A 24,207-nucleotide genomic window follows, 5' to 3' on the forward strand; every position below is an offset into this window, starting at 1 on the left:
AACATGGGGCCATTAAAGAATTAAGCTGAGGATGCAGTCCAAACGGGATGTCTTTGCTGGCCAGTTTGGTAGCCACTAGCCACAGGTGGCTGTTGAGCTCTTGAAATGTGGCTAATGGGAACTGAGATGTGCTAGATTTCGGGGAAGTGTGAAAAAGGATGTAAAATATCTCATTTGTAATTTTTGTATTAATTACGTGTTGAGGTGAAAAAATATACGTATATAAGGCTAAATTAAATGTAATATTAATGTGTCCTGTTTCTTTTTACTTTTTTAAATGTGGCTGCTAGAAAACCTTACATTACATGTGTAATTTCAATTTAATTTCATTTCATTAATTGTAATTTATTTCTACTGGATAGCACTGGTAGAGACTGCTGGATTCTCTAGATTAAAAAAACTGAAAAAATTTAAACGTGTACAAAAGTAATGAGAATAATACAATGGACTCCCATGAAACTGTTAGCCACTTTCAGTGAAAATCTAGATTTTGTCAGTCTTCCTTTCCTGATCCCTCTCTTCCCTTCTTTTCTTTTTTTTATGAAGATTTTTTTTTAATTAATTAATTAATTTATTTTTGGCTGCATTGTGTCTTTGTTGCTGCGCACGGGCTTTCTCTAGTTGCATCGAGTGGGGGCTACTCTGTTGCGGTGTGCGGGCTTCTCATTGCGGTGGCCTCTCCTGCTGCAGAGCACGGGCCCTAGGCACACGGGCTTCAGCAGCTGTGGCACGCGGGCTGTAGAGCATACGCTCAGTAGTTGTGGCACACTGTGGCACATGGGCTTAATTGCTCCGCGGCATGTGGGATCTTCCCAGACCAGGGCTCGAACCCATGTCCCCTGCACTGGCAGGCAGACTCCCAACCACTGCGCCACCAGGGAAGTGCCCCTTTGAAGATGTTTTAAAAAAAACAAATGCCAAATAATATGATACATCTTATTTCACCCCTCCATATTTCACGTGTCTCTTAAAACAGACGTTTTCTTATATAATCAGAATGTCATTAATATAGCTAACAGAACTGAAAATAATTCCTTGGTATTATCATTTATTACCTAGTCTATATTCAAATTTCCCAGTTGTCTCAAAAGTATCATTTCACAGGTTTATTCAAATCAGGATCCAAACAACGCATACACACATTGCATGTAGTTATTAAGATTTACTTAAATCTCTTTTTAATTAATTAATTAATTAATTTTATTTTTGGCTGCTTTGGGTCTTTGTTGCCACGCACAGGCTTTCTCTAGTTGCGGCAAGCGGGGGCTACTCTTCGTTGCAGTGCGCGGGCTTCTCATTGCGGTGGCTTCTCTTGTTGCGGAGCATGGGCACTAGGCACGCGGGCTTCAGTAGTTGTGGCTCGTGGGCTCAGTAGTTGTGGCTCGTGGGCTCCAGAGCGCAGGCTCAGTAGTTGTGGCTTACGGGTTTAGTTGCTCCATGGCATGTGGGATCTTCCCGGACCAGGGCTCGAACCTGTGTCCCCTGCATTGGCAGACGGATTCTTAACTACTGTGCCACCAGGGAAGTCCCAGATTTACTTAAATCGCTTAAAATCTTTTAATTGTTTTCATGCCATTGACTTGCTGTGGAAATCAGGTTCGGGGGCCCCACAGAAGGTCCCATATTCTAGATTTGTCTGCTTCTCCAGTGTCATCTCACTTGTTTCTCTATTTCGTGTACCCTGGGCATTAACTCTAAAAGCTTGAATAGATTCAGATTTAACTTTTTTTCTTACGTGAATATTTCGTAGGTGATCCTTTGTACACAATGAGTAAGACCACCAGAATTTTTGTCTCCTGGTAGGACACAGCATCAGGAGGCACCAGAAGCCTACTGGTCCCACTCATAGTGTTGATGATTGATCAGTGCTTTTAGGTTATGGTAGCCTGATTTCTCCACTGTAAAGTTAATGGTTTATCCATTTGATAGTCTATGCCCAAATCAGTTGTTTCATTAGCAGTTGCAGAATGGGGGTTTTCTATCATTTCCATATTTATTAGCTAGAACTCTAAAAAGAACTTCCCTCATGAACTAAAGCTATTTAGTTACTTTAAAATAGAGATTGTCTTGGGAAGGTGGGATGAATGTTCGATTCTTTCTCCTTTAATTGCCATTTTTTAGAGTAAGAAGTTAGCATGTGTTCTTTAAATTACAATGTAAAAATATGTAGCAGTTAAATCTTGCCTCATGAAGTAAGTATGGACTGATGTGGTCAGCATGGCAAGCGATTTCAGAGAATGGGTCTACAGATGACTTCTCTCCTGCCATGAGAATGGATCAGGATAGTCTTGTAGAATGGGGGCCAAGGGAAGCTCTGTCCCTGTTTTCTCTACTGACATTGGAGATGGGCTGTGGAGGGGGTGAAGACTTTATACTTGAGTGGCAAGTTCTCATCTTCCCATCCGCCTCAAAGTGGCAAACAGTGAAGCCCCTGTCTGTTTCTTTCCTGCCTGCAGACAGTGGAAATATGACCGTGCAATGCTGGCTCAGTATCGACAGGCCCTGGAGACAGCTGTGAACCTCTCCGTCAAACACAGCCTGCCCCCGCTGCCAGGCCGCACCCTCTTGGTCTATCTGACAGATGCTGATGCAGACAGGATCCTTCCCAAGAGCAACCCACAAGGGGTAAAAGAATAAAAAGATGGGGTGATGTTGGTAGGATGCTGGAGATCCTGAGAGGCATCCTGTTCCCAGACCTGGTTCTCCCAGGCAAACACTCAGAACTAAAATAAATGACATGCATTTGCTTCCCAGTATCAGACCTTGGTTCCTAGGGATAATTCCTAGAATGTGGTCTCAAGCATGTTCGTGGATCGTAGCACTAACCTTTCACATTTGGCTGGTCCTTAATACTCTCTAAATTTCTGTCACCAAAATATGTGTCACTTTCACCTCCTTACATCCCAGTGTTGAATTTGGGCAGGGATCCCGGCCCTTCTCCACCTCCTACCTGCTCAACTCTTCCTGGGGACTGCTGAAGCTGCCCCATCTTAATAGGGGATTTTGGGATAGGGATTTTGTCCACTTTTCCCCAATCAGTGGAGACGTTTGGCCTCTAGAGCTGGGTGGGCAAAGGTGGATTCTAAAATAGGGGAGTCTTATTTTACCCTGATGCTTGTCCCATCAGCCCCCTCTGAACTATGTGCTGCTGTTGATTGCAATGATGATGACACGGACAGAGCAGGTGGATCTCTTGCTGTGTGGAAGTGGCACTGTGAAGACTGCTGTGATTAAGGCAGAGGAAGGTATCCTGAAGACTGCCACCAAACTCCAAGCTCAAGTCCAGGTCAGACACCCACCATGCAAATATATGTGAATAGACAGAGGCCTGGGAACAGCCTGACTAGGAAAGGCTCGGTTATACTCAGTTTAGAAGATTTCTTTCTTTCTTTTTTTCAAAAAATATTTATTTATTTATTTGGTTGCACCAGGTCTTAGTTGCGGCAGGCAGGCTCCTTAGTTGTGGCTCCCGGGCTCCTTAGTTGCAGCTCACCAGCTCCTTAGTTGCGGCATGCAGGCTCCTTAGTTGTGGCATGTGAACTCTTAGTTGCGGCATGCACATGGGATCTAGTTCCCTGACCAGGGATGGAACCCAGGCCCCCTGCATGGGGAGCATAGAATCTTAATCCACTGCGCCACCAGGGAAGTCCCTCAGTTCTGAAGATTTCTTGAGCAGACTATAGTATTTGTTGTTTAATGATCATCTCCCATGCAACCACATGACACGAGTCTCTTTCCTTCAGGAGTCGGATGAAAAGTGTGAATCGTCCCTGCCTACTTTTGGGAAGCACTTGCTGTCCCTGGCTACCCAAAGGGTCCCTGTGAGTACTGCCCAGTCCCTGAGAAACCCTCCCCTCCCCAACATTTTCCTCCACACTGATGTATCTCATTTCTCAAAGCTTCCTTGCACGCTATGCACAATACCCTGCTGGCTGCAACCCCCTAGTCAGTGACATGCTGGTAAATATTTAACAACCAGCAATCTGGAAAAATAAGTCTTGGTTAATAGCATTTTCTAATTTCCATGATGTAATTACTCCTTCCACGGCTGATTTCAAGCTACCAACGTGCTGTCAGTGAACACAGAGTGGGGAAGAGGTACTCAGAGGTGCTCAGCACAGTTTGTATAGTATTTCCACAATAGAGATAAAGTAAATGTAAATAAGGTCAAGAGTAGATAATAGTGAAATGTAGTAAGATAATTAGGAAGTAATGATTTTTTAGTATTTATTACCTTTGTTTTTAATATGATTTATTCAATTATAAGCTTATACAATTTAATATTTAATGACGGTCCATGTTTAACATCTGGCTCACAGAATTCCTAAAAGTTTGACAGTCAGCTCTTGTCAGCCTGAATGACCAGCTACACACTGCCCCCCCGCAAACTCCACTTTATGTTAAAATTTTATTATTTTTATTAAAAATTAAAAAAAATTTAATATAACTTTTAAAGGCTACTTTCTATGTACACTTATTACAAAATATTGATTATATCCCACCTGTTGTACAATACATCCTTGAGCTATCTTATACCCAGTACTTTGTACCTTCCACCCCCCCACCCCATATTATCCCCCGCCACTGGTAACCTCTAGTTTGTTCTCTGTATCTGTGACTCTGCTTCTGTTTTGTTTTATTCACTAGTTTGTTGTATTTTTCAGATTTCACATATAACTGATATCATACAGTATTTGTCTTTCTCTGTCTGACTTATTTCACTTAGCATAATGCCCTCCAAGTCCACCCATGTTGCTGCAAATGGAAAAATTTTGTTCTTTTTTATGGCTGAGTAGTATTCCATTGTGTGTGTGTGTGTGTGTGTGTGTGTGTGTGTGTATGTATGTATGTTTATACACACTAAATATATATACATACACCACATTTATATATATGTGTGTGTATATATATATACACACACATACACACACCATATTTCCTCTCTTTTTTTTTTTTGGCTGTACCATGTGGCTTGTGGGATCTTAGTTTCCCAACCAGGGATTGAACCCGGGCCCTCAGCAGTGAGAGCACGGTATTCTAACCACCGGACCACCAGGGAATCCCATATACCACATTTTCCTTATCCATTTATCTGTTGATGGACACTTAGGTTGCTTCCATGTCTTGCCAACCCCAAACTCTACTTTGATGCCCCTCAAGTCAGGGTGGAGTGGGCTTTTCCACCCTGGGTGCTTTCAGAAAAGGCCGTTTTCACCCCACCTCAGAGTTTTCCTAATTCCCCAGTCCTCAGAGACCTCTTGATGTCCTGAGCTCTTTGGTACCTCTACTATCCCTCTGTTCCTCATCTTAGCCCCTCCCTTTTCATCTTACAGGTGGACAGGGTCATCGTCTTTGGCCAGACTACAAATGAGAAACTGATAAATGCAGCCAAACAGCTTTTCTGGCAACACGTGAATCCCAAGTGCCTCTTTGTTGGTGTTCTCCTAAGAAGGACAGGTTACCTGTAAGGGCGCTCACATTCCTTGCCCAGTGCCAGCAGATAGAGATCCATATTTCCTGTCTACCTCTACTAAAGCGTGGGACACTCGCACTCACCAGACCCCTCCCCATTTCTGTCTCTTACCTCTATTGCACTTGAAGTGCTAGAACTTTCTCTGAAGTCTTCAGGCAGGCTCCATACCCCTTCGTGATGGTCCACCCCAGTCCCAGCCTAGCACAGAACCTTATTAAAAGTGCACAGGTAGGGTGTCCATCCTAGGATGTTAGGGGCAGTGACTCTGTGTTCTTGGCACTGTTTCTGACTGGTAGTGACTACTCTTCCTTTACCAGATACACAGATTTGAATCCCAATGACGTGACACTCTCAGGCTGCACTGACGGGATACTGAAGTGAGTACAGGATGGACACTGGAGAGGCTGGGGGCTTTGTTAGAACATCTTTTAGAGATTATCTGTGGCCTCTGCTCTGTTCACTTCCTTTTTTAAAAAATAAATTTATTTATTTTATTTTTGGCTGCATTGGGTCTTCATTGCTGCATGTGGGCTTTCTTTAGTTGCATCAAGCGGGGGCTACTCTTCGTTGCAGTGCGCGGGCTTCTCATTGCGGTGGCTTCTCTTGTTGTGGAGCCTGGGCTCTAGGCGCACGGGCTTCAGTAGTTGTGGCACAGGGGCTTAGTTGCTCCGCAGCATATGGGATCAGGAATTCCTGGACCAGGGATCGAACCCATGTCCCCTGCATTGGCAGGCAGATTCTTAACCACTGCACCACCAGGGAAGTCCTCACTTCCTTTTTAAAAGCAAGATAAAAGTTTATTCCTCTTTTACAGCTGTCTAAGCATGGCAACAACACAGCATTACAGGGACCTGGGCATCTTCTATCTGTTGCTCTACCATCCTCAAATACTCTGCTTCCACCTCATAGTTCATGATGGCTGCTCCAGCTCCAGCCATTAGTTTTGTATTACATCTAGTAGGAAAGGAGAAAAAGGGACATGGGAGATTGTGCTGTTTGCTTTTAAGGGAACAACTCAAGAGTTGGTCACATCACTTCTATTCATTCTCTGTGGCCTCTGCTCCATTCTGTTTCAGAGGAAATTCCATGTTAACTTTATTTATTTATGCCAGATCCAGAAATCTTTTAACTTTGTTTTTCTCTCCGCTACTAGGATTCCCATTTATTTGTTTTTTTTCCCCTGCCTTTTCCTTTGGATGCCACCCATTGCCCCCTACTCCTGTTAGGAAGCCTCATACAATTCCCTCCCTCTCCAGGGAGCTTTCATGGCTGGTACCGAGCTGATCAAGCCCAGACTGGAATAACCTGAATCTTTACACCTTCATTCAGCCCAGTTGCCCGTGGCCCAACAGAAAGCCTGTGATAACCACGCACACAGCAGAAGAGGCTCTAACTGGGTTTCTTCTTTGTTCTTTCATTCCTGTGGTTCTGCTGCCTCGCTTATTTCAAGTCTACATTTACTGTTTATGGTCTTCTTAAGGAGCTCCAGTTAACTGGGTGAACCTGATCTTGCCATATCTTTGTCCCCTGCCCCCTTGGAAGATCTTCCTGATTCTCACTCTGCTATTTCGCTCTCATTTATTTTGTTACTCTTTATGACAGGTTCATTGCAGAGCGTGGGGCCTCCCGCCTTCTAGAACATGTAGACCAAATGGACAAAATATTCAAGATTCCACCGCCCCCAGGGAAGACAGAGGTCCAGTCTCTCCGGCCACTGGAAGAGAATACTCCAAGCCCCTTGGCTCCTGTTTTCCAGCGTGGGTCAGTCTGTGTTTTATGCCTTTGTGAATTGGGAGGGGCTTCAGTCGAAACCTAGAGAAACTCAGGAGACTGAAATTCTGACTGTAGAGATGCTGCTTGTTCTATTCGCTGAGGAATGCTTCCTCTTTCCCAGGTAGGGGTGTCTCTAACACAGATGGTAAGCATGCCTATTTCTCTACTAGGGTAAGGGGTTAGGATGCGAGGCGCGTGGCAGGCACCAGGGCTCAGGCAGAGGGCTTGGGGCGCAGGCTCTGGCTTTTCCATCCTGGCTTTGCCACATAGTAGCTTGAAACTTGGGCTAGTTGCTTGATGTCTTAAGCTGTAGTTCCTTGATCAGTACAATGGAGGTAATGCTTGTGCTTACCTCACAGTGCTGTCATGAGCATTTCACGGGCAGAGTGTAGGTGCGTAATAATTATTGCTGACACAGGAGGGGTGCCCGAGAAATGGCAAGTGGGTTTATTTATTTATTTATTTTTGGCCGTGCCGCGTGCCACATGGGATCTTAGTTCTCTGAACCTGTGCCCCTTGCACTGGCAGTCCCCAGGTGGGGTTTAATTTCTAGGCTCTGCAGTTGAGGTTACAAGCAGGTTATTCTCTGGAGGCCTTCTGGACTCCCACCCTGCAGTCTTCTGTATCTGACTTGTCAGTGCTGAGGGGAGGCCACAGCCCCGCGTGTGGAGCTGGGCCGTGGGCTGATCCCTGGCTTTCCTGCAGATGGCGCAGCGTCCGGCTTTTCATTTCCTCCACTTTCCGGGACATGCATGGGGAGCGGGACCTGCTGCTGAGGTCCCTGCTGCCAGCACTGCAGGCCCGAGCGGCCCCCCACTGCATCAGCCTTCATGCCATCGACTTGCGCTGGGGCGTCACCGAGGAGGAGACCCGTCGGAACAGGTTTGGGGGCCACAGAGAAGAGGGGCTGGGTCGGCGATGAGGGGCTTGAGTCGGGGAGCTGACCTGGGCAGGGCTGGGGCTGCAGGGTGGCTGAGTGCCAAGGGTACGGGGTGCTCTTTGGATGCTATCGGTTGTGAGCCAGAGCCCTGTCTCCCTGACACGACGCCCCTATAACCATCCTTCAGGCAGCTGGAAGTGTGCCTAGGGGAGGTGGAGAACTCGCAGCTGTTTGTGGGCATCCTGGGCTCCCGCTATGGCTATGTTCCCCCCAACTACAGCCTCCCTGACCATCCTCACTTCCTCTGGGTAAGGCAGACACGGTTGGGGCAGGGATGCGAGAAGCCTCGGTATGTCTAGAACCCTGGGACTCTGCACAGGCAGATCCTTGAGACCTGAAGTGAAACACAGGTAGAAGGTTCTGTGAGTGATCAAGTCCTAGATGAGGGAATTCCTTTGGGAAACACCTCTGGGTTGGCCATGGGGTGCGAGAGGTAAGTGGTAGGACTGATTAGGCTTTGCCGTCAGACAGAGCTGGGTTCTGATCTCCCTTCTGTCATTGTGCAGCGTTATGGAAAACGGTTTATCTTAATCTAGCCTCAACTTCTTCATATATTAAAGAGAAACAGTGATGTCTACAGTGCAGGGTTATTATAACAATTAGAAATCTACTTTAAAAATGCTCCACGTGTGAAAGGCGTTCCATCAACGTTAGCTATTAGCTGTATTTTACTGGCTTGTATCTGGAGGGAGAGAGGAACGTTACTGAGATGAAGGGGCCCTGGGGTCTTGGCAGGTCTCAGAGGAGGGGATCGTGTGACCAGGACTGAACCTGCCTGCTCTCTGGCCTCTCCCTGCAGGCCCAGCAATACCCTTCAGGTCGCTCTGTGACGGAGATGGAGGTGATGCAGTTCCTGAATCGGGGCCTCCGCCTGCAGCCCTCTGCCCAGCCTCTCATCTACTTCCGGGATTCTAGCTTCCTCAGGTACCTTCTGTTGCCTCCGGGCCTCAGTTTCCAAAGAAGGCCAGACAGGCTCAGTGGACGTGTCTTCTGTCCGTAACATTCAGAGTACAAGAGGGGGACCTAGAATGGAGAAACAGGGACCAGAGGGCTTGCCTTGCAGCACCAAAGCAGCCCTGCAGGAGATCTCCACTTGAGGGGTTTCAGGGAACCACAGCCAGGTCTGGTGGTCAGGGACGGAGAGAGGCTGGGGTCTGAATCCAGCCCCGCTCTTGGGGTATCTTTGGTGCTCAGCTCTGTGCCAGATGCCTGGAAGTCTGACTTTATTTCTGAGTCGGAAGAGGCTGCCCATCGGCTCTCAGAACTGAAGAGCTACCTGAGCAGACAGGAAGGGATCACCTGTCGCAGGTGAGCTGGGAGAGGTAGGGAACACCTGCACGGAGCGAGGTGGTGAGGGGGCCCCGGCCCGCTGTGACCCTGCTTATGCTCGCTTTTCCTGCAGATACCACTGTAAGTGGGGTGATGTAGCAGCTGGCCGGCCCTATGTTGGGGAGCTGGAGATGTTTGGGCAGCTGGTTCTGCAGGACGTGTGGAATATGATCCAGAAGCTTTACCTACAGGTCAGCAGGAGCTCTGGTGGCCAGGGGAGTGGAGAGGGGCTAGGCTGGGCCAGGTAGTCCTGGGTGGGAGGTAACTTGGTGGGGGGCACAGTGAGTTTTAGGCCTGGGGTCCTGAGGAGCATGGAAACATAAGTAGTCACTGCCCCATGTATTTTCAGCCTGCGGCCCAGCCGGAACAGCCAGTGCCCATCCAGGATGATGATTTGGTCCAGGCCGCCTTTCAGCAGCTGAAGAACCCACCGAGCCCTGCACGACCGCGCCTTCTTCAGGACACAGTGCAGAAGCTGAGGCGCCACCGGGGGAGGCTGAGCCTGGTGACCGGGCAGTCGGGACAGGGCAAGACCACCTTCCTGGTACAGAGTCTCAGAGGCCTGGACAGGAGGGAGGGCTGCGTGAGCTCAGGAGGGCTAAGGAGGTGGGAAACAGGAAGCTTGTGCATGTGAAATGTGACCATGTTTTCTGGTCTCTTCCCATGCAGGCATCCCTTGTGTCAGCCCTGCAAGCTCCTGATGGGGCCACGGTGGCCCCCTTAGTCTTCTTCCACTTTTCAGGGGCCCGTCCTGACCAGGGTCTTGTCCTCACCTTGCTCAGACGCCTCTGTGCCTATCTGCATAGCCAACTGCAAGAGCCAAGTGCCCTCCCCAGCACATACCGGTGTGTTTCTCCCCCACTCAGCCCAGCCTTGTTGATAGCACGTGACACCACCCCTGCCGACCTTGGTCCTCTTCCTGCATACACAGGGGCCTGGTGTGGGAGCTGCAGCAGAGGCTGCTCCCCAAGTCCGCTCAGTCCCTGAAAACTGGCCAGCCTCTGGTGCTGATCATCGATGGGGCTGACAGGTTGGTGGACAAGCGTGGACGGCTGATCTCGGACTGGATCCCTAAGACCCTTCCCCGGGTAAGTGTGAGAAGGAGGTGGGGTGGGATGCAGCAGGGAGAGGGACCTCTCCAACAGCGTTCTCCTCCTCTTCCTTCAACGTTTTTACCCTGTTGCCCAAATCCCACAGCGGGTGCACCTGGTGCTGAGTGTGTCCAGTGATTCCGGCCTGGGGGAGACACTCGAGCAGAGCCAAGGTGCCCATGTGGTGGCCCTGGGGCCTCTGGAGCCATCTGCCCGGGCCCAGCTGGTGCGAGAGGAGCTGGCTCTGTACGGGAAGCGGCTGGAAGAGTCACCTTTCAACAACCAGGTTGGGTGTAGGCCAGGGCGGGTGGGTGTGTGGGGTGAATCTGGGTGCTGAAGCTAGCAGCTGCCCCACACAGACCAGCTCCTTCATTTTCTCAGCCGAGGGAAGTTGTCAATAAGATAACTGCGATTCCTTATAACGTCACCCATTCCTTTTCTCCTGGTGAATGGCCTCTCCAGGGCCTGTCCGGGTGAGGGGAGGAGAAAGCTGTGGCTGTCGAATGGGGTAGGCTGAACCGCGGCTGGCTGGCTAGAGCAGTGCGGGACAGGGATGGCTGTGTCCTGAGGTGATGCCATGGTGGGGCCTCTGAGAGGAGAAGCTGCCCCGCACTGGGCTTGGTGCCAGGACGGAGGGCAGGGGGTGGAGGGCTGGCTGTGGCCAGGCTCGCTGGTCCTGTGCTGAGTCCTCTGAGTCTTCAGATGCAGCTGCTGCTGGTGAAGCGGGGGTCAGCCCTGCCGTTCTACCTGCGCTTGGTCACTGATCACCTGAGGCTCTTCACGCTCTTTGAGCAGGTCAGTGGAGGACGTGAACGCTCACTCTTCATCTTCGAAGTCCTAATCCCACTTCCCAGTCTCCATTCAGCCTCTTTCATGTCCATCCCTCACCTTCTCCCACCCTCATCCTTTGCCATCTTGTGATCATCCATTCCTCATCCACACCCCCAAGCCCTGCTTCTCTCCCACCAGCATTGCTCTTTCCTTGTCATCCCTTCGCATGTTTTTTTCTGCTGTCCCCTCCCCTCCCCACAACCAAAGCTGCTTCTCCCCCTCCCCTCACTGACTGAGGCCCCTCCCTGTCCCCTCCCAGGTGTCTGAGAGACTCCGGACCCTGCCCGCTACCATCCCTTTGCTGCTGCAGCACATCCTGGGCACCTTGGAACAAGAGCATGGCCCTGATGTCTTTCCCCAAGCCTTGGCCACTCTTGAGGTCACCCGCAGCGGTCAGTACTTGGAGTGGGCTCGGGGGTTGCATGACCTTCAGTTCAGTTGGGGCCTCAGCAGGCGGTGCAGGGAGGGACTAGGTGTCATGGGGATGGGTACATTGCGTGGTTTAGGGCCTCAGAGAGCTTGGGTTTTTAGGTCTGACCGTGGACCAGTTGCATGGAGTGTTGAGTGCCTGGCGGATACTTCCCGGGGGGACCAAGAGCTGGGAAGAAGCAGTGGCTGCTGGTAACAGCGGGGACCCCTACCCCATGGGTTCGTTTGCCTACCTCGTCCAGAGTCTGCGCAGGTATAGGTGCCCTCAGCTGAGCTCCCACTGACTTCTGTACCTCCCTGTCTTTGAGCCAGGGCCCCATGTGATCCTCCCTTCATCCTACCCTTCCCTCCGTATAGCCCCTGACACTTGTCTCCCAGACCCTGAATGGCTGTCACTCAAGTTACCACTGTTTGAGGTGGGAATGGGAACCCACAGCTGTGCCAGATGCTCACGTACAGGCCTCCTCCCTCTTGTCCTGCCTTCTCTCCCTCACACGGGATCAGTTTGCTAGGGGAGGGACCCCTGGAGCGCCCTGGTGCCCGGCTTTGCCTCCGTGATGGGCCTCTGAGAACAGCCGCTAAATGTCGCTATGGGAAGAGGCCAGAGCTGGAGAAGACGGCACACATCCTCATCGCAGGTGACTGCAGCCCAGTGAACCCCCGGGACACTGACTGTGGGACCTGGTACTCCACATCGGCTGGCCCCCGCACCTGCTACCCCAGGGGGTGGATGGCTCTTGCTGTAGCCTGAGGGACGTGATCTTTGGAGATGCTTCAGGGCCGAGCCCGTCTCAGTGTCTGTTCCTGTGACCCACACCTGCAGCTCAGCTCTGGAAGACGTGTGACCCTGATGCCTCAGGTACCTTCCGAAGTTGCCCTCCTGAAGCTCTGGGAGACCTGCCTTATCACCTGGTTAGTCCCCAGATCCTACAGGCACCCTCTCCCAAGGAACTTCTTTGGCTCTTCTGAGACCCCTCTCCCCCATGACCACCACCATCATCTCCACTGCCGCTATCACCCCCACCCCCTTCCCAAACTCCGTGTACCTTTCTCCTTTCAGTTTTCCTGCCCTCGTCCTTCAGGTCCTTTGTCCCAGCTCCTAAGTCTAGGTCTTAGCTGCACAGGCAGGGCCCAAGACTAGACGGTCCCTCCTCACCAGCCTCATCACATCCCTAATGAATCCAGTCTGACTTTCCCAGCTCCAGAGCGGGAACCGTGGCTTTCTTGCAAAGTTCCTTACCAGTCTCCAAGTGGTGGCTGCACACCTGGAACTGGGTCTGATGTCTCAGCTCCTGGAGGCCCATGCCGTCTATGGTGAGATGAGTTACTGGGTGGAGTCTTCTCCAAGCAGTGGCTCCTGGGTGTGTTCATGGGGGGCGGCCTGCTCGGAGGGAGGTGTAATGGAAAGAACAGTTGAATTTCTGTTCCAAGGTGAAAAGGCCAAGAGGGTTAGCATGTGATTCTTGGGAGACCTTTTGCTTAGGTCTCTTAAACCAGAGGCTCTCACACTTTGTTTAGTGGGCATACAATTACTTGGGAAACTTGTTGAAACTGCTGATCTCTGCGTCCCCAGCTTCTGGTTTCCTAGGTCTGGAGTGGGACCCAAAGCTTCGTACTTTTAACAGATGTTCCTGATATGGGACCAGAGGGCCACACTTTGAGACTTAGCATTTTAGACACATCATATGATTGACTTGGTGCTGGGGTTAATGGGGGTCCAGGCTGGCTCCCCAGTGACACCCCACATCTCTTCTATAGCTTCCTCAGTCCCTGACAAGGAACAGAAGCTTCTTGAGGCTGATGTTGCTGTATTTCACACCTTCCTGAGGCAGCAGGCTTCAGTCCTCAGCCAGTACCCACTGCTCCTGCACCAGCAGGCGGCCAACCAGCCTCTGTACTCGCCCCTTTGCCGCCAGGCCCCCCAGCTCCCCCAGCGATGGTACCTCCAGCGCATGTTACGTTGGCTTAATAAACCCCAGACCCTGAGGGGCCAGCAAAGGTAAAACCCTTGACCCCAGATGCTGGCAAACCCACCAGAGAGCAAGCTGCAGCCCTCTCTGAAACTGGAGAGTAAAGAACAGACCGCAGTCACCGTGGAGAGGGGGGTTCAGGCCCAGAAATGCAGAAACGAATTCCCATCCTCTTCCTTCCCCTCATTCCTCATCTCCTCCCTTTCTTGCTGTTCTTCCTCTAGCTCCAGCCTGTCCCTGGCAGTTTCCTCACCCCCCACAGCTGCGGCCTTCTCCCCCAATGGACAAAGAGCAGCTGTGGGCACTGCCAGTGGGACGGTTTACCTGTTGGACCTGAGAACCTGGCAGGTACGACACGCAAGGCGGGGTGGGATTTACCTTCAGAAGAGCCTCACGTCCTGCCCCGAAGCCTGAGGCAAGCCAAACCCACCAGTTATCACCCTGTTTGATTCAGCACTATACTAAGCACTGCAAGGAACACAGGGCTTAGGACATTGTCTTTGCCCACCAGGTGGTCAGTTTTGTTGAAAAACAAGGCATACAAGGTAAAAAAGGAACCAAAACATAGCCACGTGGCATAGGTAAGAGCTAAGTGAGTTGTGCAGTTACTGGAGGACGTAGGATGGAGACGGGGAGGCGTTCTGGGTTGAGTGAGGAACCCGGGCAAAGACGCTGGGGGCATGTTCCCTGTAAGTTGCTGAGAATAATGGCAGCAGAGTGCGTGTGAGAGAGGGCGGTCGTACAGTAGGCGGGAGAGGTGGGCTCTGCAGCCACAGCCGCTGTCTCCTCTTCCACCCATGTCAGTGCCCCGCCCCCCATAGGCGTGTGTGTGACGTCATTCCCGCCTCAGAAGCACCAAACCTTCTGTGACTCGGGGTTACGTACGGGGTTCGAAGCGAGGGGGACGATGTGACCTCACTTGGATCAGGAGGTCCCACTTGAAGCTGTTCGAGCTTGGCCTAGGTCTGGAGTACGGCCCAAAGCTTTGCACTTTTCACAGGGGCTCCTGCTGTGGGACCAGAGGGCGAGAGTTTGAGACGTAGCAGGGAGTGTAGAGAGCTAAGGGCTCCAGCCCTTCTAGCCATTGCCTCCTTCCTGCTTGGGGCTTGGAGTGGCTGGACGTGGACTGGTCAGGGGCGTGTCCTGAGTGCGCTTCCCCGCTCACTGTCACAGGAGGAGAGGTCTGTGGTGAGTGGCTGTGGTGGGGTCTCCTCTTGTTCGTTCCTCTCCGACAACGCCCTCTTTCTTACTGGCTTTGATGGGCTCCTGGAGCTCTGGGACCTGCAGCACGGCTGTCGGTAAGGGGCCCCTCACGTCTCAGCGTGAGGGCCATCCCTGTTTGTTGGAAGCCCGGGGGAGGGGGACGAGGAGGGAGTCTGTGGCCAGGGGGGCCCCCTGACCTTGTCTCCCTGGGGTAGGGTGCTCCAGATCAAGGCTCACCAGTACCGGATCACCGGCTGCTGCCTGAGCCCAGACGGCCGGCTTCTGGCCACCGTGTGCCTGGGGGGAGGCTTGAAGGTAAGGACCAGGGGGCTGTGGTGGTGCAAGCGGCCCTGAACTCGGGGTCAGCCCTGTGAGATCGTTCTCCTCAGTGCGGCAGAGGCTCCGGCTGCTTGGCCTGCTGAGGGCAGGGGACTGGACAAGGTGGCCCCTGGAGCTCTGGGACTGAGCGGCTCAGGCATCTGTGTCCAGCACCCTGAGTCCTCCTCCCCTTCTCTCTCGTCCAGCTGTGGGACACGGTCCGCGGGCAGCTGGCCTCCCAGCACGCCTGTCCCAAGCCCCTCAACTGCATCGCTTTCCACCCAGAGGGGCAGGTGATAGCCATTGGCAGCTGGGCTGGCAGTTTCAGCTTCTTCCAGGTGGATGGGCTCCAAGTCACCAAGGTGAGAGGAGCTGGGTGGCCCTGGGGAAGGAAGCACGGGAGGGTGGGAGTGGAGAGCGGGAAATGGCGGACACCTGCATCCTGGGTCACTCTTAGTTTGGGTTGAGAGCAGGGCCCTGACGTTCCAGTTTCTACCTCTCCATGCAGGAACTGGGGGCCCCAGGAGCCTCTGTCCGCGCCTTGGCCTTCAGTGCGTCTGGGCGGGCTGTAGCTGTGGGCCGGCTGGACGGGATGGTGGAGCTCTGGGTCTGGCAGGAGGGGACACGGCTGGCTGCCTTCCCTGCGCACCACGGCTTTGTTACTGCCGCCCTTTTCCTGCGTGCTGGGTGCCAGTTACTGACGGCTGGAGAGGATGGCAAGGTCAGGTTACAGAGGGCTGGCGGTGGGCTATGAGGAGGGGTTGCAAAGGTGTGGGACTATTTGGGGGAGGGTGGCGCCTTTGCCGAGGAGTCTGGAGGAGCTTCTGCTATGGGGGGGGTGCAGTGTGTGCACAGTAGCTCTCGGGGACGAGTCTCTGGAAGAAGGACTTTAATGGGGGGTGGGTATCTTTAAGCCCCTTTCTTGGCCTTCAGGTTCAGGTGTGGTCCGGGTCTCTGGGTCGTCCCCGTGGGCGCCTAGGTTGCCCCTCTCTCTCTTCTGCCCTCTCCGTGGCCCTCAGCCCAGATGGCGATCAGGTGGCTGTTGGGTACCGAGCAGATGGCATTCGGATCTACACAATCTCTTCAGGTACCGGAGGGAGAAGGGTTGGAGTGTCTGAGCCTGGAAAGGGCCCTCTCCCCCAACTCTGGCCCTCTTTCTGCGCGTCTTACTCTGTTGTCGTCCCTCATTCTCTAGGTTCCCAGGGGGCTCAGTGTCCAGTGCTAGATGTGGCAGTGTCTGCACTGGCCTGGCTCAGCCCTAAGGTGTTGGTGAGTGGTGCTGAAGATGGGGCCCTGCAGGGCTGGATGCTCCAGGGAGGCTCCCTTCAGTCCCTCTGGCTCTTGTCCAGACACCGGAAGCCTGTGCTGGCACTGGCCACGTCCCAGGAACTCGTGGCTGCTGCCTCAGGTACGGCTGGGCAGAGGGCATGGGCAGGGTCGTGAATCACTGTTCCTTTCAAATGTGCTAACGCCTTTCTTCGATGTGTATGTATATGTGTGCGTGAAAATACACACACCTATATAACTTTTTTTTTTTTGCAACTTGCAAAGTGTCACCCTTTGAGTTTCTGCCTAGTGGGAGATTTTGCTGTGTAAAAGGGATGGGTCTCCCTTAGGAGAAGAGAGACGTTAAGGTGAAAATGGCCTCAGTCCTGTCTAGGTAAGAGGCTTGTTCAAAGTGACACTGTGCACTTTAGGAGAGGAGGGTGTGGAGGTGCAGTCGGGAGTTAGAAGGAGACGGCCGCAGAGCCAGGGCTGGGAGTGCCTGGCATTCCTGCCCTGTGCCTCACGTGGTGAATGGTCCTCGTCCAGGGCCTGGGTGGGACTCACGGCGTCCCTCCCTTGGAGCTGTGCCCTCAGACATCACCTTCAGCCCCCATGATTGCCTTTGTCTTTGGCCTCCCAGGCCTGTGTCACTTCCTCTTTCAGAAAATCTTCCTCTCTCCCCATTTCTAATGCAGAGGACTTCACAGTGCGTCTGTGGCCAAGGCAGTTGCTGGCACTGCCACAAAAGACAGAAGACTTTCCCTGTGGCACTGAGCTCCGGGGACACGAGGGCCCCGTAAGCTGCTGTAGCTTCAGCACCGATGGATGCAGCCTGGCCACCGGGGGCAGGGATCGGGTGAGCTGCAGGGCCCTCCTCCCCGTGGGCCCCCAGCCCCTCTGGTCCTGGATTCTTGAGCAGCTCGCTTCCCGCTGCTTCCTCCAGCTTTTTGCTTTGCTCAATGGCCTGTACGGGATCTGTCCACCCGTCCTCCTTTGATATTCCCTCTTTCCTTGAAACCTTTTGCCTGAGATGGCCCTGGTGTCCTATGGTCCTGATGGCTTCCTCTCTTGGGGCCTGTCCAGAGTCTGCTCTGCTGGGATGTGAGGACACCCAAAGCCCCTGTTCTGATTTGCTCCTTCTCTGCCTGTCACCGAGACTGGGTCACTGGCTGTGCCTGGACCAAAGACAACCTCCTGGTGAGTGAAGGGGTGGGGGGTGGCACAAAGCTCAGCAGGGTCCCTGGGGGAGGACAACACATCCCACCTCATCCTGTTCCTAATACCCATTTATAATATAGTATATGATTTTCTAACACCCAATATAATAGTGCACATTTATTGAGCACTTAGTATGTGCCAGACATTGGACTAAGCCCTTGGCATATACGGCCTCATTTAGTCTTTACAACACCCTGTGAAGAAGATACTACTATTCTCTCTATTTCATAGACAAGGATATCGAGCTCAGCTAGATTAAAGACCATTTCCAGGGTCATGTAGGTGAAGAAGCTGAGCCAGTAAACTTTATGATAAGAAAGCCCATGCTCTTAACAAGAACACAGAACTGTCCCCCCAAGGCCTTAGGATGCCCTGTGTCTGCAGGTAAAGGTAGTGCTATGATTTCTTTGGTCCTAAGTGAAAAATGGGTCTCAAATTATGCACTCAGCGTTGGTAAAGCCTAGTTTTCCAACGCAGTCCCTGTTGTTCTCAAAAAGAAATGAGTAGCAATTGAATAGACTTGTCATTGTCTGTCCTACCCCTGACTTCTAGGCAGCCAGATCTCTCCTGGGCGTTGCAGACTTCTCACCTTTGTCGGGGTGAGAGAAAGTTGTTGTTGACTGACATTATGTTAATAACAAGGACAATAGCTACTATTTATTCAATGCTCACTATGTACCAGGCATCCTGCTAAGTCCTTTACGTAGATGCTTCAGCCCCATATCAGTAGGTACACTGTCATTATCCTAGTTGAACAGATGAGAAGCCTGAGGCCCAGAGAGATGAACTGGCCCCAGGTCACCAAGCAATGAATGGTGGAACTAGGATTTGAACCCAGGACAGCCCTTGCTGTTAATCACAAGGCTTACAGCCCTCCACCCTACATTATAAGTATAGAGAAATGCTGGCGGGATGCTGATTATTCCACTCCTATGCCCTCTGACTCTGCAGGTCTCCTGCTCCAGTGATGGCTCTGTAGGGCTGTGGGACCCAGAGTCGAGACAGCAGCTTGGTCAGTTCCTGGGTCACCAGAGTGCCGTGAGCGCCGTGCTGGCCGTGGTGAGAAGGCAGTGGAGAGCTCACTGGGGGTCCCTGGGAAGGTTAAGGGGGCTTTGGGAGACTGGATGCATTGCGTATCTAATCCCAAAGGCAAAAGGAGTATAAAGAGTGAGATGCTTGGGCTTCCCTGGTGGCGCAGTGGTTGAGATCCACCTGCCAGTGCAGGGGACACGGGTTCGTGCCCCGGTCCGGGAAGATCCCACAGGCCACGGAGCAGCTGGGCCTGTGAGCCATGGCCGCTGAGCCTGCGCGTCCGGAGCCTGTGCTCCGCAATGGGAGAGGCCACAGCAGTGAGAGGCCCGCATACCGCAAAAAAAAAAAATAAAATAAAAAAAAGTGAGATGCTTGGGCCTGAATTAGAGCAGGATTAGGGTATTGAGGCTGAGGGTTGGTGTGAGGGGAGGGAGAGCATGAAAACACAGTATCTCAGTATCATGACCTCGTGGCATGATGGAAGTCCTGAGCCTCCCAGCCCCACTATCCAGGGTGTCCTCATTCTTTGACATCTTCTAGGCCCTTAGTGCTGAGCCCACACCTCTGTGGCGGGAGTCGTAATTCCCATGTCCCGCTCAGTGTGACTCTTCTCTTATCCTGTGCTCTGGGGCAGGAGGGGCACGTGGTATCTGTGGGCCGAGATGGGACCTTGAAAGTGTGGGACCATCAGGGTGTGGAGATGACCAGCATCCCTGCTCACCCAGGACCCATCAGCCACTGTGCAGCTGCCCTGGAGCCCAGTGCAGGTAATGACATGTCAGCCACCTTCCCGTCCCCGCTGCCTGTTCCCTTCTCCCCTTCTCCTGACTCAGTTTCTGTATCTTATCAGCTGGCCAGCTGGGGTCAGAGCTTCTGGTGGTAACTGTGGGATTGGATGGGGCCACACGGTTGTGGAATCCACTCTTGGTGAGTTCCCTGAAAGGCCTTGGGTGGGGGCAGTGGAGAGGGTATGATGGTACAGCATCCTGCTGTGTCACCTCCCCACTGTGCCATCTCCATCCTTTCCTCCTAGGTGTTTCAAACACACAGCCTCCTGGGACACAGTGGCCCAGTCAGTGCAGCCGCTGTTTCAGAAACCTCAGGCCTCCTGCTGACTGCCTCAGAGGATGGTTCCATACAGCTCTGGCAGGTACCTGAAGAAGCAGGTGAGGTGTAGAGAGACTCAAGGTGTGAAAGGGGGGTGTGTTTGTCGGACCAAGAAGGTCAAGGGTAGCCTGCTATCTCCTCTTGTATCCCAACAGTGGTCCAGCTCCTAATGAATCACTTCCTTTCTTCTCCAGATGACACATATATACCCAGGAGTCATGCAGCCATCACTGCTGTGGCCTGGGCCCCAGACGGTTCTATAGCAGTGTCTGGGAATCAAGCTGGGGAACTCACCTTGTGGCAGGAAGCAAAGGCTGTGGCCACAGCACAGGTGAATGGGGTCAACTTCAGTTCTCTGTTTATGTGAATTCTGCCCTGGCTACGTATCTGATGGTATGTGCCGGGGTTAGAGGTTGCGTAGACGCCTGGGATGGGGAAGAAGGTTAATCCTGGTTCCTCAGATATACTGAAATAAACTTGTATTCACTAGGCTCCAGGCCGCATCAGTGCTCTGATCTGGTACTCAGCACACACCTTGATTGTTGTCAGTGCTGATGAAAAAGTCAGTGAGTGGCAAGTGGAACTGCAGAAGGGTTCGGCACCCAGAAATTTCAGGTGAAGTGAGGCGGCTGGGTTAATGAATACAGTTACATCTGGGATTTTGCTCAAATCACTCCCTTCTACTTCTGAACTAGGTCAATAGGATGTTAGTAAGCAGGAAAAAGTCACTGGGAAATTGTTTTCTGCTCATCATGTCAATTTAAGTAATAATTATCAAGTGCCTACTTTATGCTAAGCTCTGGGCCAGGCAGTGTGAACCAGATTGAAATTAATTTTTAACTAAGGGAGCTCACAGTACAGGAATGTGCAGATAAGTAAACTGCCAACAATATGCAGAGTGATTACTGCTATAATAAAGATATATATATATTTATATATATATATATATTTTATATACGTAAAATTCCTGGGGCTGCAGAATTTAAGACATTTGCTGTTTACAAAAGAGTTGCTATTTGAGATTGGGCTTAGAGGATGAGTAGGAATTTTCTGAATCAGTAAGGGAAGGGAATGGTGTTTTAGGAAGAGGAGGTAGCATTAACAAAAGGCATGGAGGCATGAGAGTGCGTGGTGTGTTCTGAGTATAGCTCAGTCTTTGGGTTCTTGGTGCGAGTGGTGGTGGGGAATCGGGTTGAAAAAATGAACTGGGGCCAGGCTGTAGAGGGCACAGTGCTAAGAATTTTGAGCAGAATAATTATCTGAATTTTAGGAAGAGAACTCTAGTGGCCACACGGAGGATGGTTAGTAGTAGATAGATACTAAACGTAGGGCGACCACATTTACAGCTGATGCTCTAGTCCAGGGAAGACAGAACGTGAGCCCTGACGTGGGCAGTGGGGATGAAAAGGAGAGATAAAGATTTAGGCATGTGTTGCCAGTAGAGTCCACAGTGCTTATCAATCAATTGGAGGTCAGGAGGGAAGGAAAGGACAGGAATGTTAGAGATTCCTGGTTTGAGCAGATAAGGTGATGATGGTATGATGAATACTAATTAATATAACAAAAACAGAAAGAGGAACACAATTTGTAGGGATGGTGATATATTTTGTTTTATACTTTACTCCTGAGGAATTCATGGGGAGCTGAGAGAGGTGGACTAAAGTAGAATCTTTCTCTGTCCATGTATCCTTTTTTGCGCTATAGTCTTCACCTGAACCGAGTTCTGCAGGAGGACTTAGGGTTCCTGACAGGTGTAAGTCTGGTCCCTGACGGTCACTCCCTCATCTTGGCCAAAGCAGATTTGCAATTACTGCACATGAAGCCAGGTGATGAGCCCTCTGTAATCTGGTAAGATCCAAAATGTTTTCTCTTGGGCTGGAGAAAAGAGGAAAAGTGGGTTAGTGGCTACCCTGAGTTTGGGTCTAACTAGAACAAACATTGGGGTCTTATGGAGAGGTATTCCTGGGCTTAGCCTCTTTCTTTCTTATCAACCAGGAGAAGCTATTCAGAAGATCCTATAATGTTGTCCACCCACCAGGACTATGGTGTGTTTGTCCTGCAGTCAATGAACCTCAGAGTTCTTTCTTTCTCAGTAAGTTCTGTCTGGGTGTGTGTTAAAACAAACATTTGTCCAGGACCAATGTTTTAAAGCCTTGGGGCCATGATGGAGGATAAGAGGAAGGAAGGGAAAAGCAGTTGGTTCCAAATACCCTTCTCTTCCTTCAACTATAGCTCTACTTAAGAGCATTTTATATTGGGTTTCCCTATAAGATTTCATTGATACTAAAAAGGATTCTAGTGTTTAAAAGAATCGTGGGAAACCATAAACCTAGTTGTTTTCATTGCATTTTCTTCATATCTGTCTTGTCTTGCCACTGTGAGTATTAGCAGTGTCTGGAACAGTACAGATATATATCATAGACATTATGTTGGGCGAAAGAAGCCAGACACAAAAAACTACATATTACATGATTTCACCTAAATGAAGTTCAAGAATAAGCAAAACTAATTTATAGTGACAGAAGTCGGAATATTGTTAGCTCTGGGGGTGGTGATACTCTGGTATTGACTGGGAAGGGGCGTGAAGGCGACTTTCCAGGGTGATGGAAATGTTCTACATCTTGATCTGGGCAGGGATTACATGGATGTATACACGTGTAAAATTTTATCAAGATGTCCATTTAAGATTTGTGTATCAGTACTTTCCTGTATCTAGGATACGATTTTGAAAAATCTTGACCAGCCCAGAGCAGAAAAGAGTTGCTTTGTCTGGGCAGCAGTAAGTGATACAAGTAGGCTAATCAAAATGATCTATCCTTTCACAGAGCCAAAAGGAATTAGGAGAGTTTGCAGAGTGCCCAGAATTTGATCTGAGCTTAGAGAATCCTAATAAGACCCTCATATCGGTAACTCAGGCCAAACCTGAATCTGGTGAGTGGTGATGGGAGGGCCCAAGGAATCCAGAGGTGGCCTAGGGGAGGATGGTGGATCCTTCAAAGTCTAAGACCTGGCTCAAACTCTGCCCTTGAAATGGCAGAGTCCTCATTTTTGTGTGCCAGCTCTGATGGGACGCTGTGGAACCTAGCTAGATGCAACGTTGAAGGAGAATGGACCACAGGTAATATCTGGCAGGAAAAAGTAGGAATGCCTGAAACCCGAACTCCAGAGACAGACGCGTGTGTATGTGCTGACACGTATACCTGTCCAGCAGTCCCACAGCTAAAGACACGGCAACGTAGAAAGGTGAGTTTGAGGGAAAGGTCACAGACGTTGGGGGGGACGCTCTAGGTCTGACCCAGCAGACTTCTCTGCTTCCTTGTCTGAGGAGGGTCCACTGAGAACTCACCACACCTCTTCCCCTCCCTCCCTAAGATTCACACGGGCTCTGTCACAGCCCTCCACGTGCTGCCTGAGTTGCTGGTGACAGCTTCAAAGGACAGAGATGTTAAACTGTGGGAGAGACCCAGTATGCAGCTCGTAAGTGTGTGTGTGTGTGTGTGTGTGTGTGTGTGTGTGTGTGTGTAAGGAGGGCTAAAGGGATGTCATAGAGCAAACTTGGGGTAAGAAAGGGCAAAAGATCAAGACTGTGTTCTTCTGTCCTTCTTGCAGTAATGTGCAACTAACCTGTTTCTAAACAAAAGTCATTGGTGTGAGACAAATAAGTAAGGAGGCCCTAGGCTTGTAGCCCACATCTCCCGTTTTTGTTCCCATTGTAGCTGGGCCTGTTCCGATGTGAAGGGGCAGTGAGCTGCCTGGAACCTTGGCTGGGTCCTAACTCTGCCCTGCAGCTCGCAGTGGGAGACACACAGGGCAATGTATACTTTCTGTCCTGGGAATGAAGATCACTGCTCAGGGCAAAGAGGCCGCTTGTGCTAGAGATGCAAAGCCTGAAGACACCAGTGGCTACGTTCTTGATACAATTATATAAATAAAAGGTGGGAAAATCTCACATGCAGTCCTGCCTGTGTTCTTAATGTGGATTTGGACCAAGAGGGAAGAATATGAATGTTCTTATGTTTCTTTTCTGATTTAACATTAATCCTTACCAGAACTGCAAGAAAGTGAACCAGATCTTTAGTATTCTTTGAAATTATGCTTTAGAATTCTTGTGTCATTTTCTGGCCCCAGGACCGTAAGGTATGACTCCTACCAGGAGGAGGAATGAAAGCGATGTTGACCAGCACTTAGTTTGAACAGAAATCTGAAGACCTCTCACTTGTTCAAGGA

General features: G+C 50.9%; 1 protein-coding gene across 1 annotated transcript in view; it reads left to right on the forward strand.

The window, feature by feature from the left end:
• Window positions 1-23,899, forward strand: part of TEP1 (telomerase associated protein 1) — a 41,312-nt gene extending 17,413 nt beyond the window's left edge. The window contains exons 13-55 of the mRNA XM_082844478.1: window positions 2,457-2,625; window positions 3,128-3,286; window positions 3,744-3,821; window positions 5,334-5,464; window positions 5,791-5,850; window positions 7,076-7,234; window positions 7,952-8,128; window positions 8,314-8,434; window positions 8,986-9,110; window positions 9,381-9,494; window positions 9,589-9,706; window positions 9,865-10,059; window positions 10,185-10,360; window positions 10,447-10,603; window positions 10,713-10,892; window positions 11,309-11,401; window positions 11,697-11,829; window positions 11,969-12,119; window positions 12,371-12,504; window positions 12,690-12,778; window positions 13,066-13,180; window positions 13,625-13,865; window positions 14,061-14,184; window positions 15,010-15,134; window positions 15,255-15,354; window positions 15,564-15,719; window positions 15,866-16,078; window positions 16,291-16,444; window positions 16,553-16,765; window positions 17,319-17,479; window positions 17,707-17,820; window positions 18,793-18,900; window positions 19,508-19,640; window positions 19,724-19,800; window positions 19,907-20,039; window positions 20,175-20,311; window positions 20,471-20,595; window positions 21,685-21,828; window positions 21,976-22,072; window positions 22,806-22,911; window positions 23,018-23,223; window positions 23,353-23,457; window positions 23,697-23,899. Of these exons, the coding sequence (XP_082700604.1) occupies window positions 2,457-2,625; window positions 3,128-3,286; window positions 3,744-3,821; window positions 5,334-5,464; window positions 5,791-5,850; window positions 7,076-7,234; window positions 7,952-8,128; window positions 8,314-8,434; window positions 8,986-9,110; window positions 9,381-9,494; window positions 9,589-9,706; window positions 9,865-10,059; window positions 10,185-10,360; window positions 10,447-10,603; window positions 10,713-10,892; window positions 11,309-11,401; window positions 11,697-11,829; window positions 11,969-12,119; window positions 12,371-12,504; window positions 12,690-12,778; window positions 13,066-13,180; window positions 13,625-13,865; window positions 14,061-14,184; window positions 15,010-15,134; window positions 15,255-15,354; window positions 15,564-15,719; window positions 15,866-16,078; window positions 16,291-16,444; window positions 16,553-16,765; window positions 17,319-17,479; window positions 17,707-17,820; window positions 18,793-18,900; window positions 19,508-19,640; window positions 19,724-19,800; window positions 19,907-20,039; window positions 20,175-20,311; window positions 20,471-20,595; window positions 21,685-21,828; window positions 21,976-22,072; window positions 22,806-22,911; window positions 23,018-23,223; window positions 23,353-23,457; window positions 23,697-23,819 (5,929 nt within the window). The 3' untranslated portion in view covers window positions 23,820-23,899. The remainder of the gene's footprint in view (window positions 1-2,456; window positions 2,626-3,127; window positions 3,287-3,743; window positions 3,822-5,333; window positions 5,465-5,790; window positions 5,851-7,075; window positions 7,235-7,951; window positions 8,129-8,313; window positions 8,435-8,985; window positions 9,111-9,380; window positions 9,495-9,588; window positions 9,707-9,864; window positions 10,060-10,184; window positions 10,361-10,446; window positions 10,604-10,712; window positions 10,893-11,308; window positions 11,402-11,696; window positions 11,830-11,968; window positions 12,120-12,370; window positions 12,505-12,689; window positions 12,779-13,065; window positions 13,181-13,624; window positions 13,866-14,060; window positions 14,185-15,009; window positions 15,135-15,254; window positions 15,355-15,563; window positions 15,720-15,865; window positions 16,079-16,290; window positions 16,445-16,552; window positions 16,766-17,318; window positions 17,480-17,706; window positions 17,821-18,792; window positions 18,901-19,507; window positions 19,641-19,723; window positions 19,801-19,906; window positions 20,040-20,174; window positions 20,312-20,470; window positions 20,596-21,684; window positions 21,829-21,975; window positions 22,073-22,805; window positions 22,912-23,017; window positions 23,224-23,352; window positions 23,458-23,696) is intronic.
• Window positions 23,900-24,207: the final 308 nt, after the last annotated feature.

Source organism: Leucopleurus acutus (assembly GCF_964270905.1).
Source record: "Leucopleurus acutus genome assembly, chromosome: 1".
NCBI lineage: Eukaryota > Metazoa > Chordata > Mammalia > Artiodactyla > Delphinidae > Leucopleurus > Leucopleurus acutus.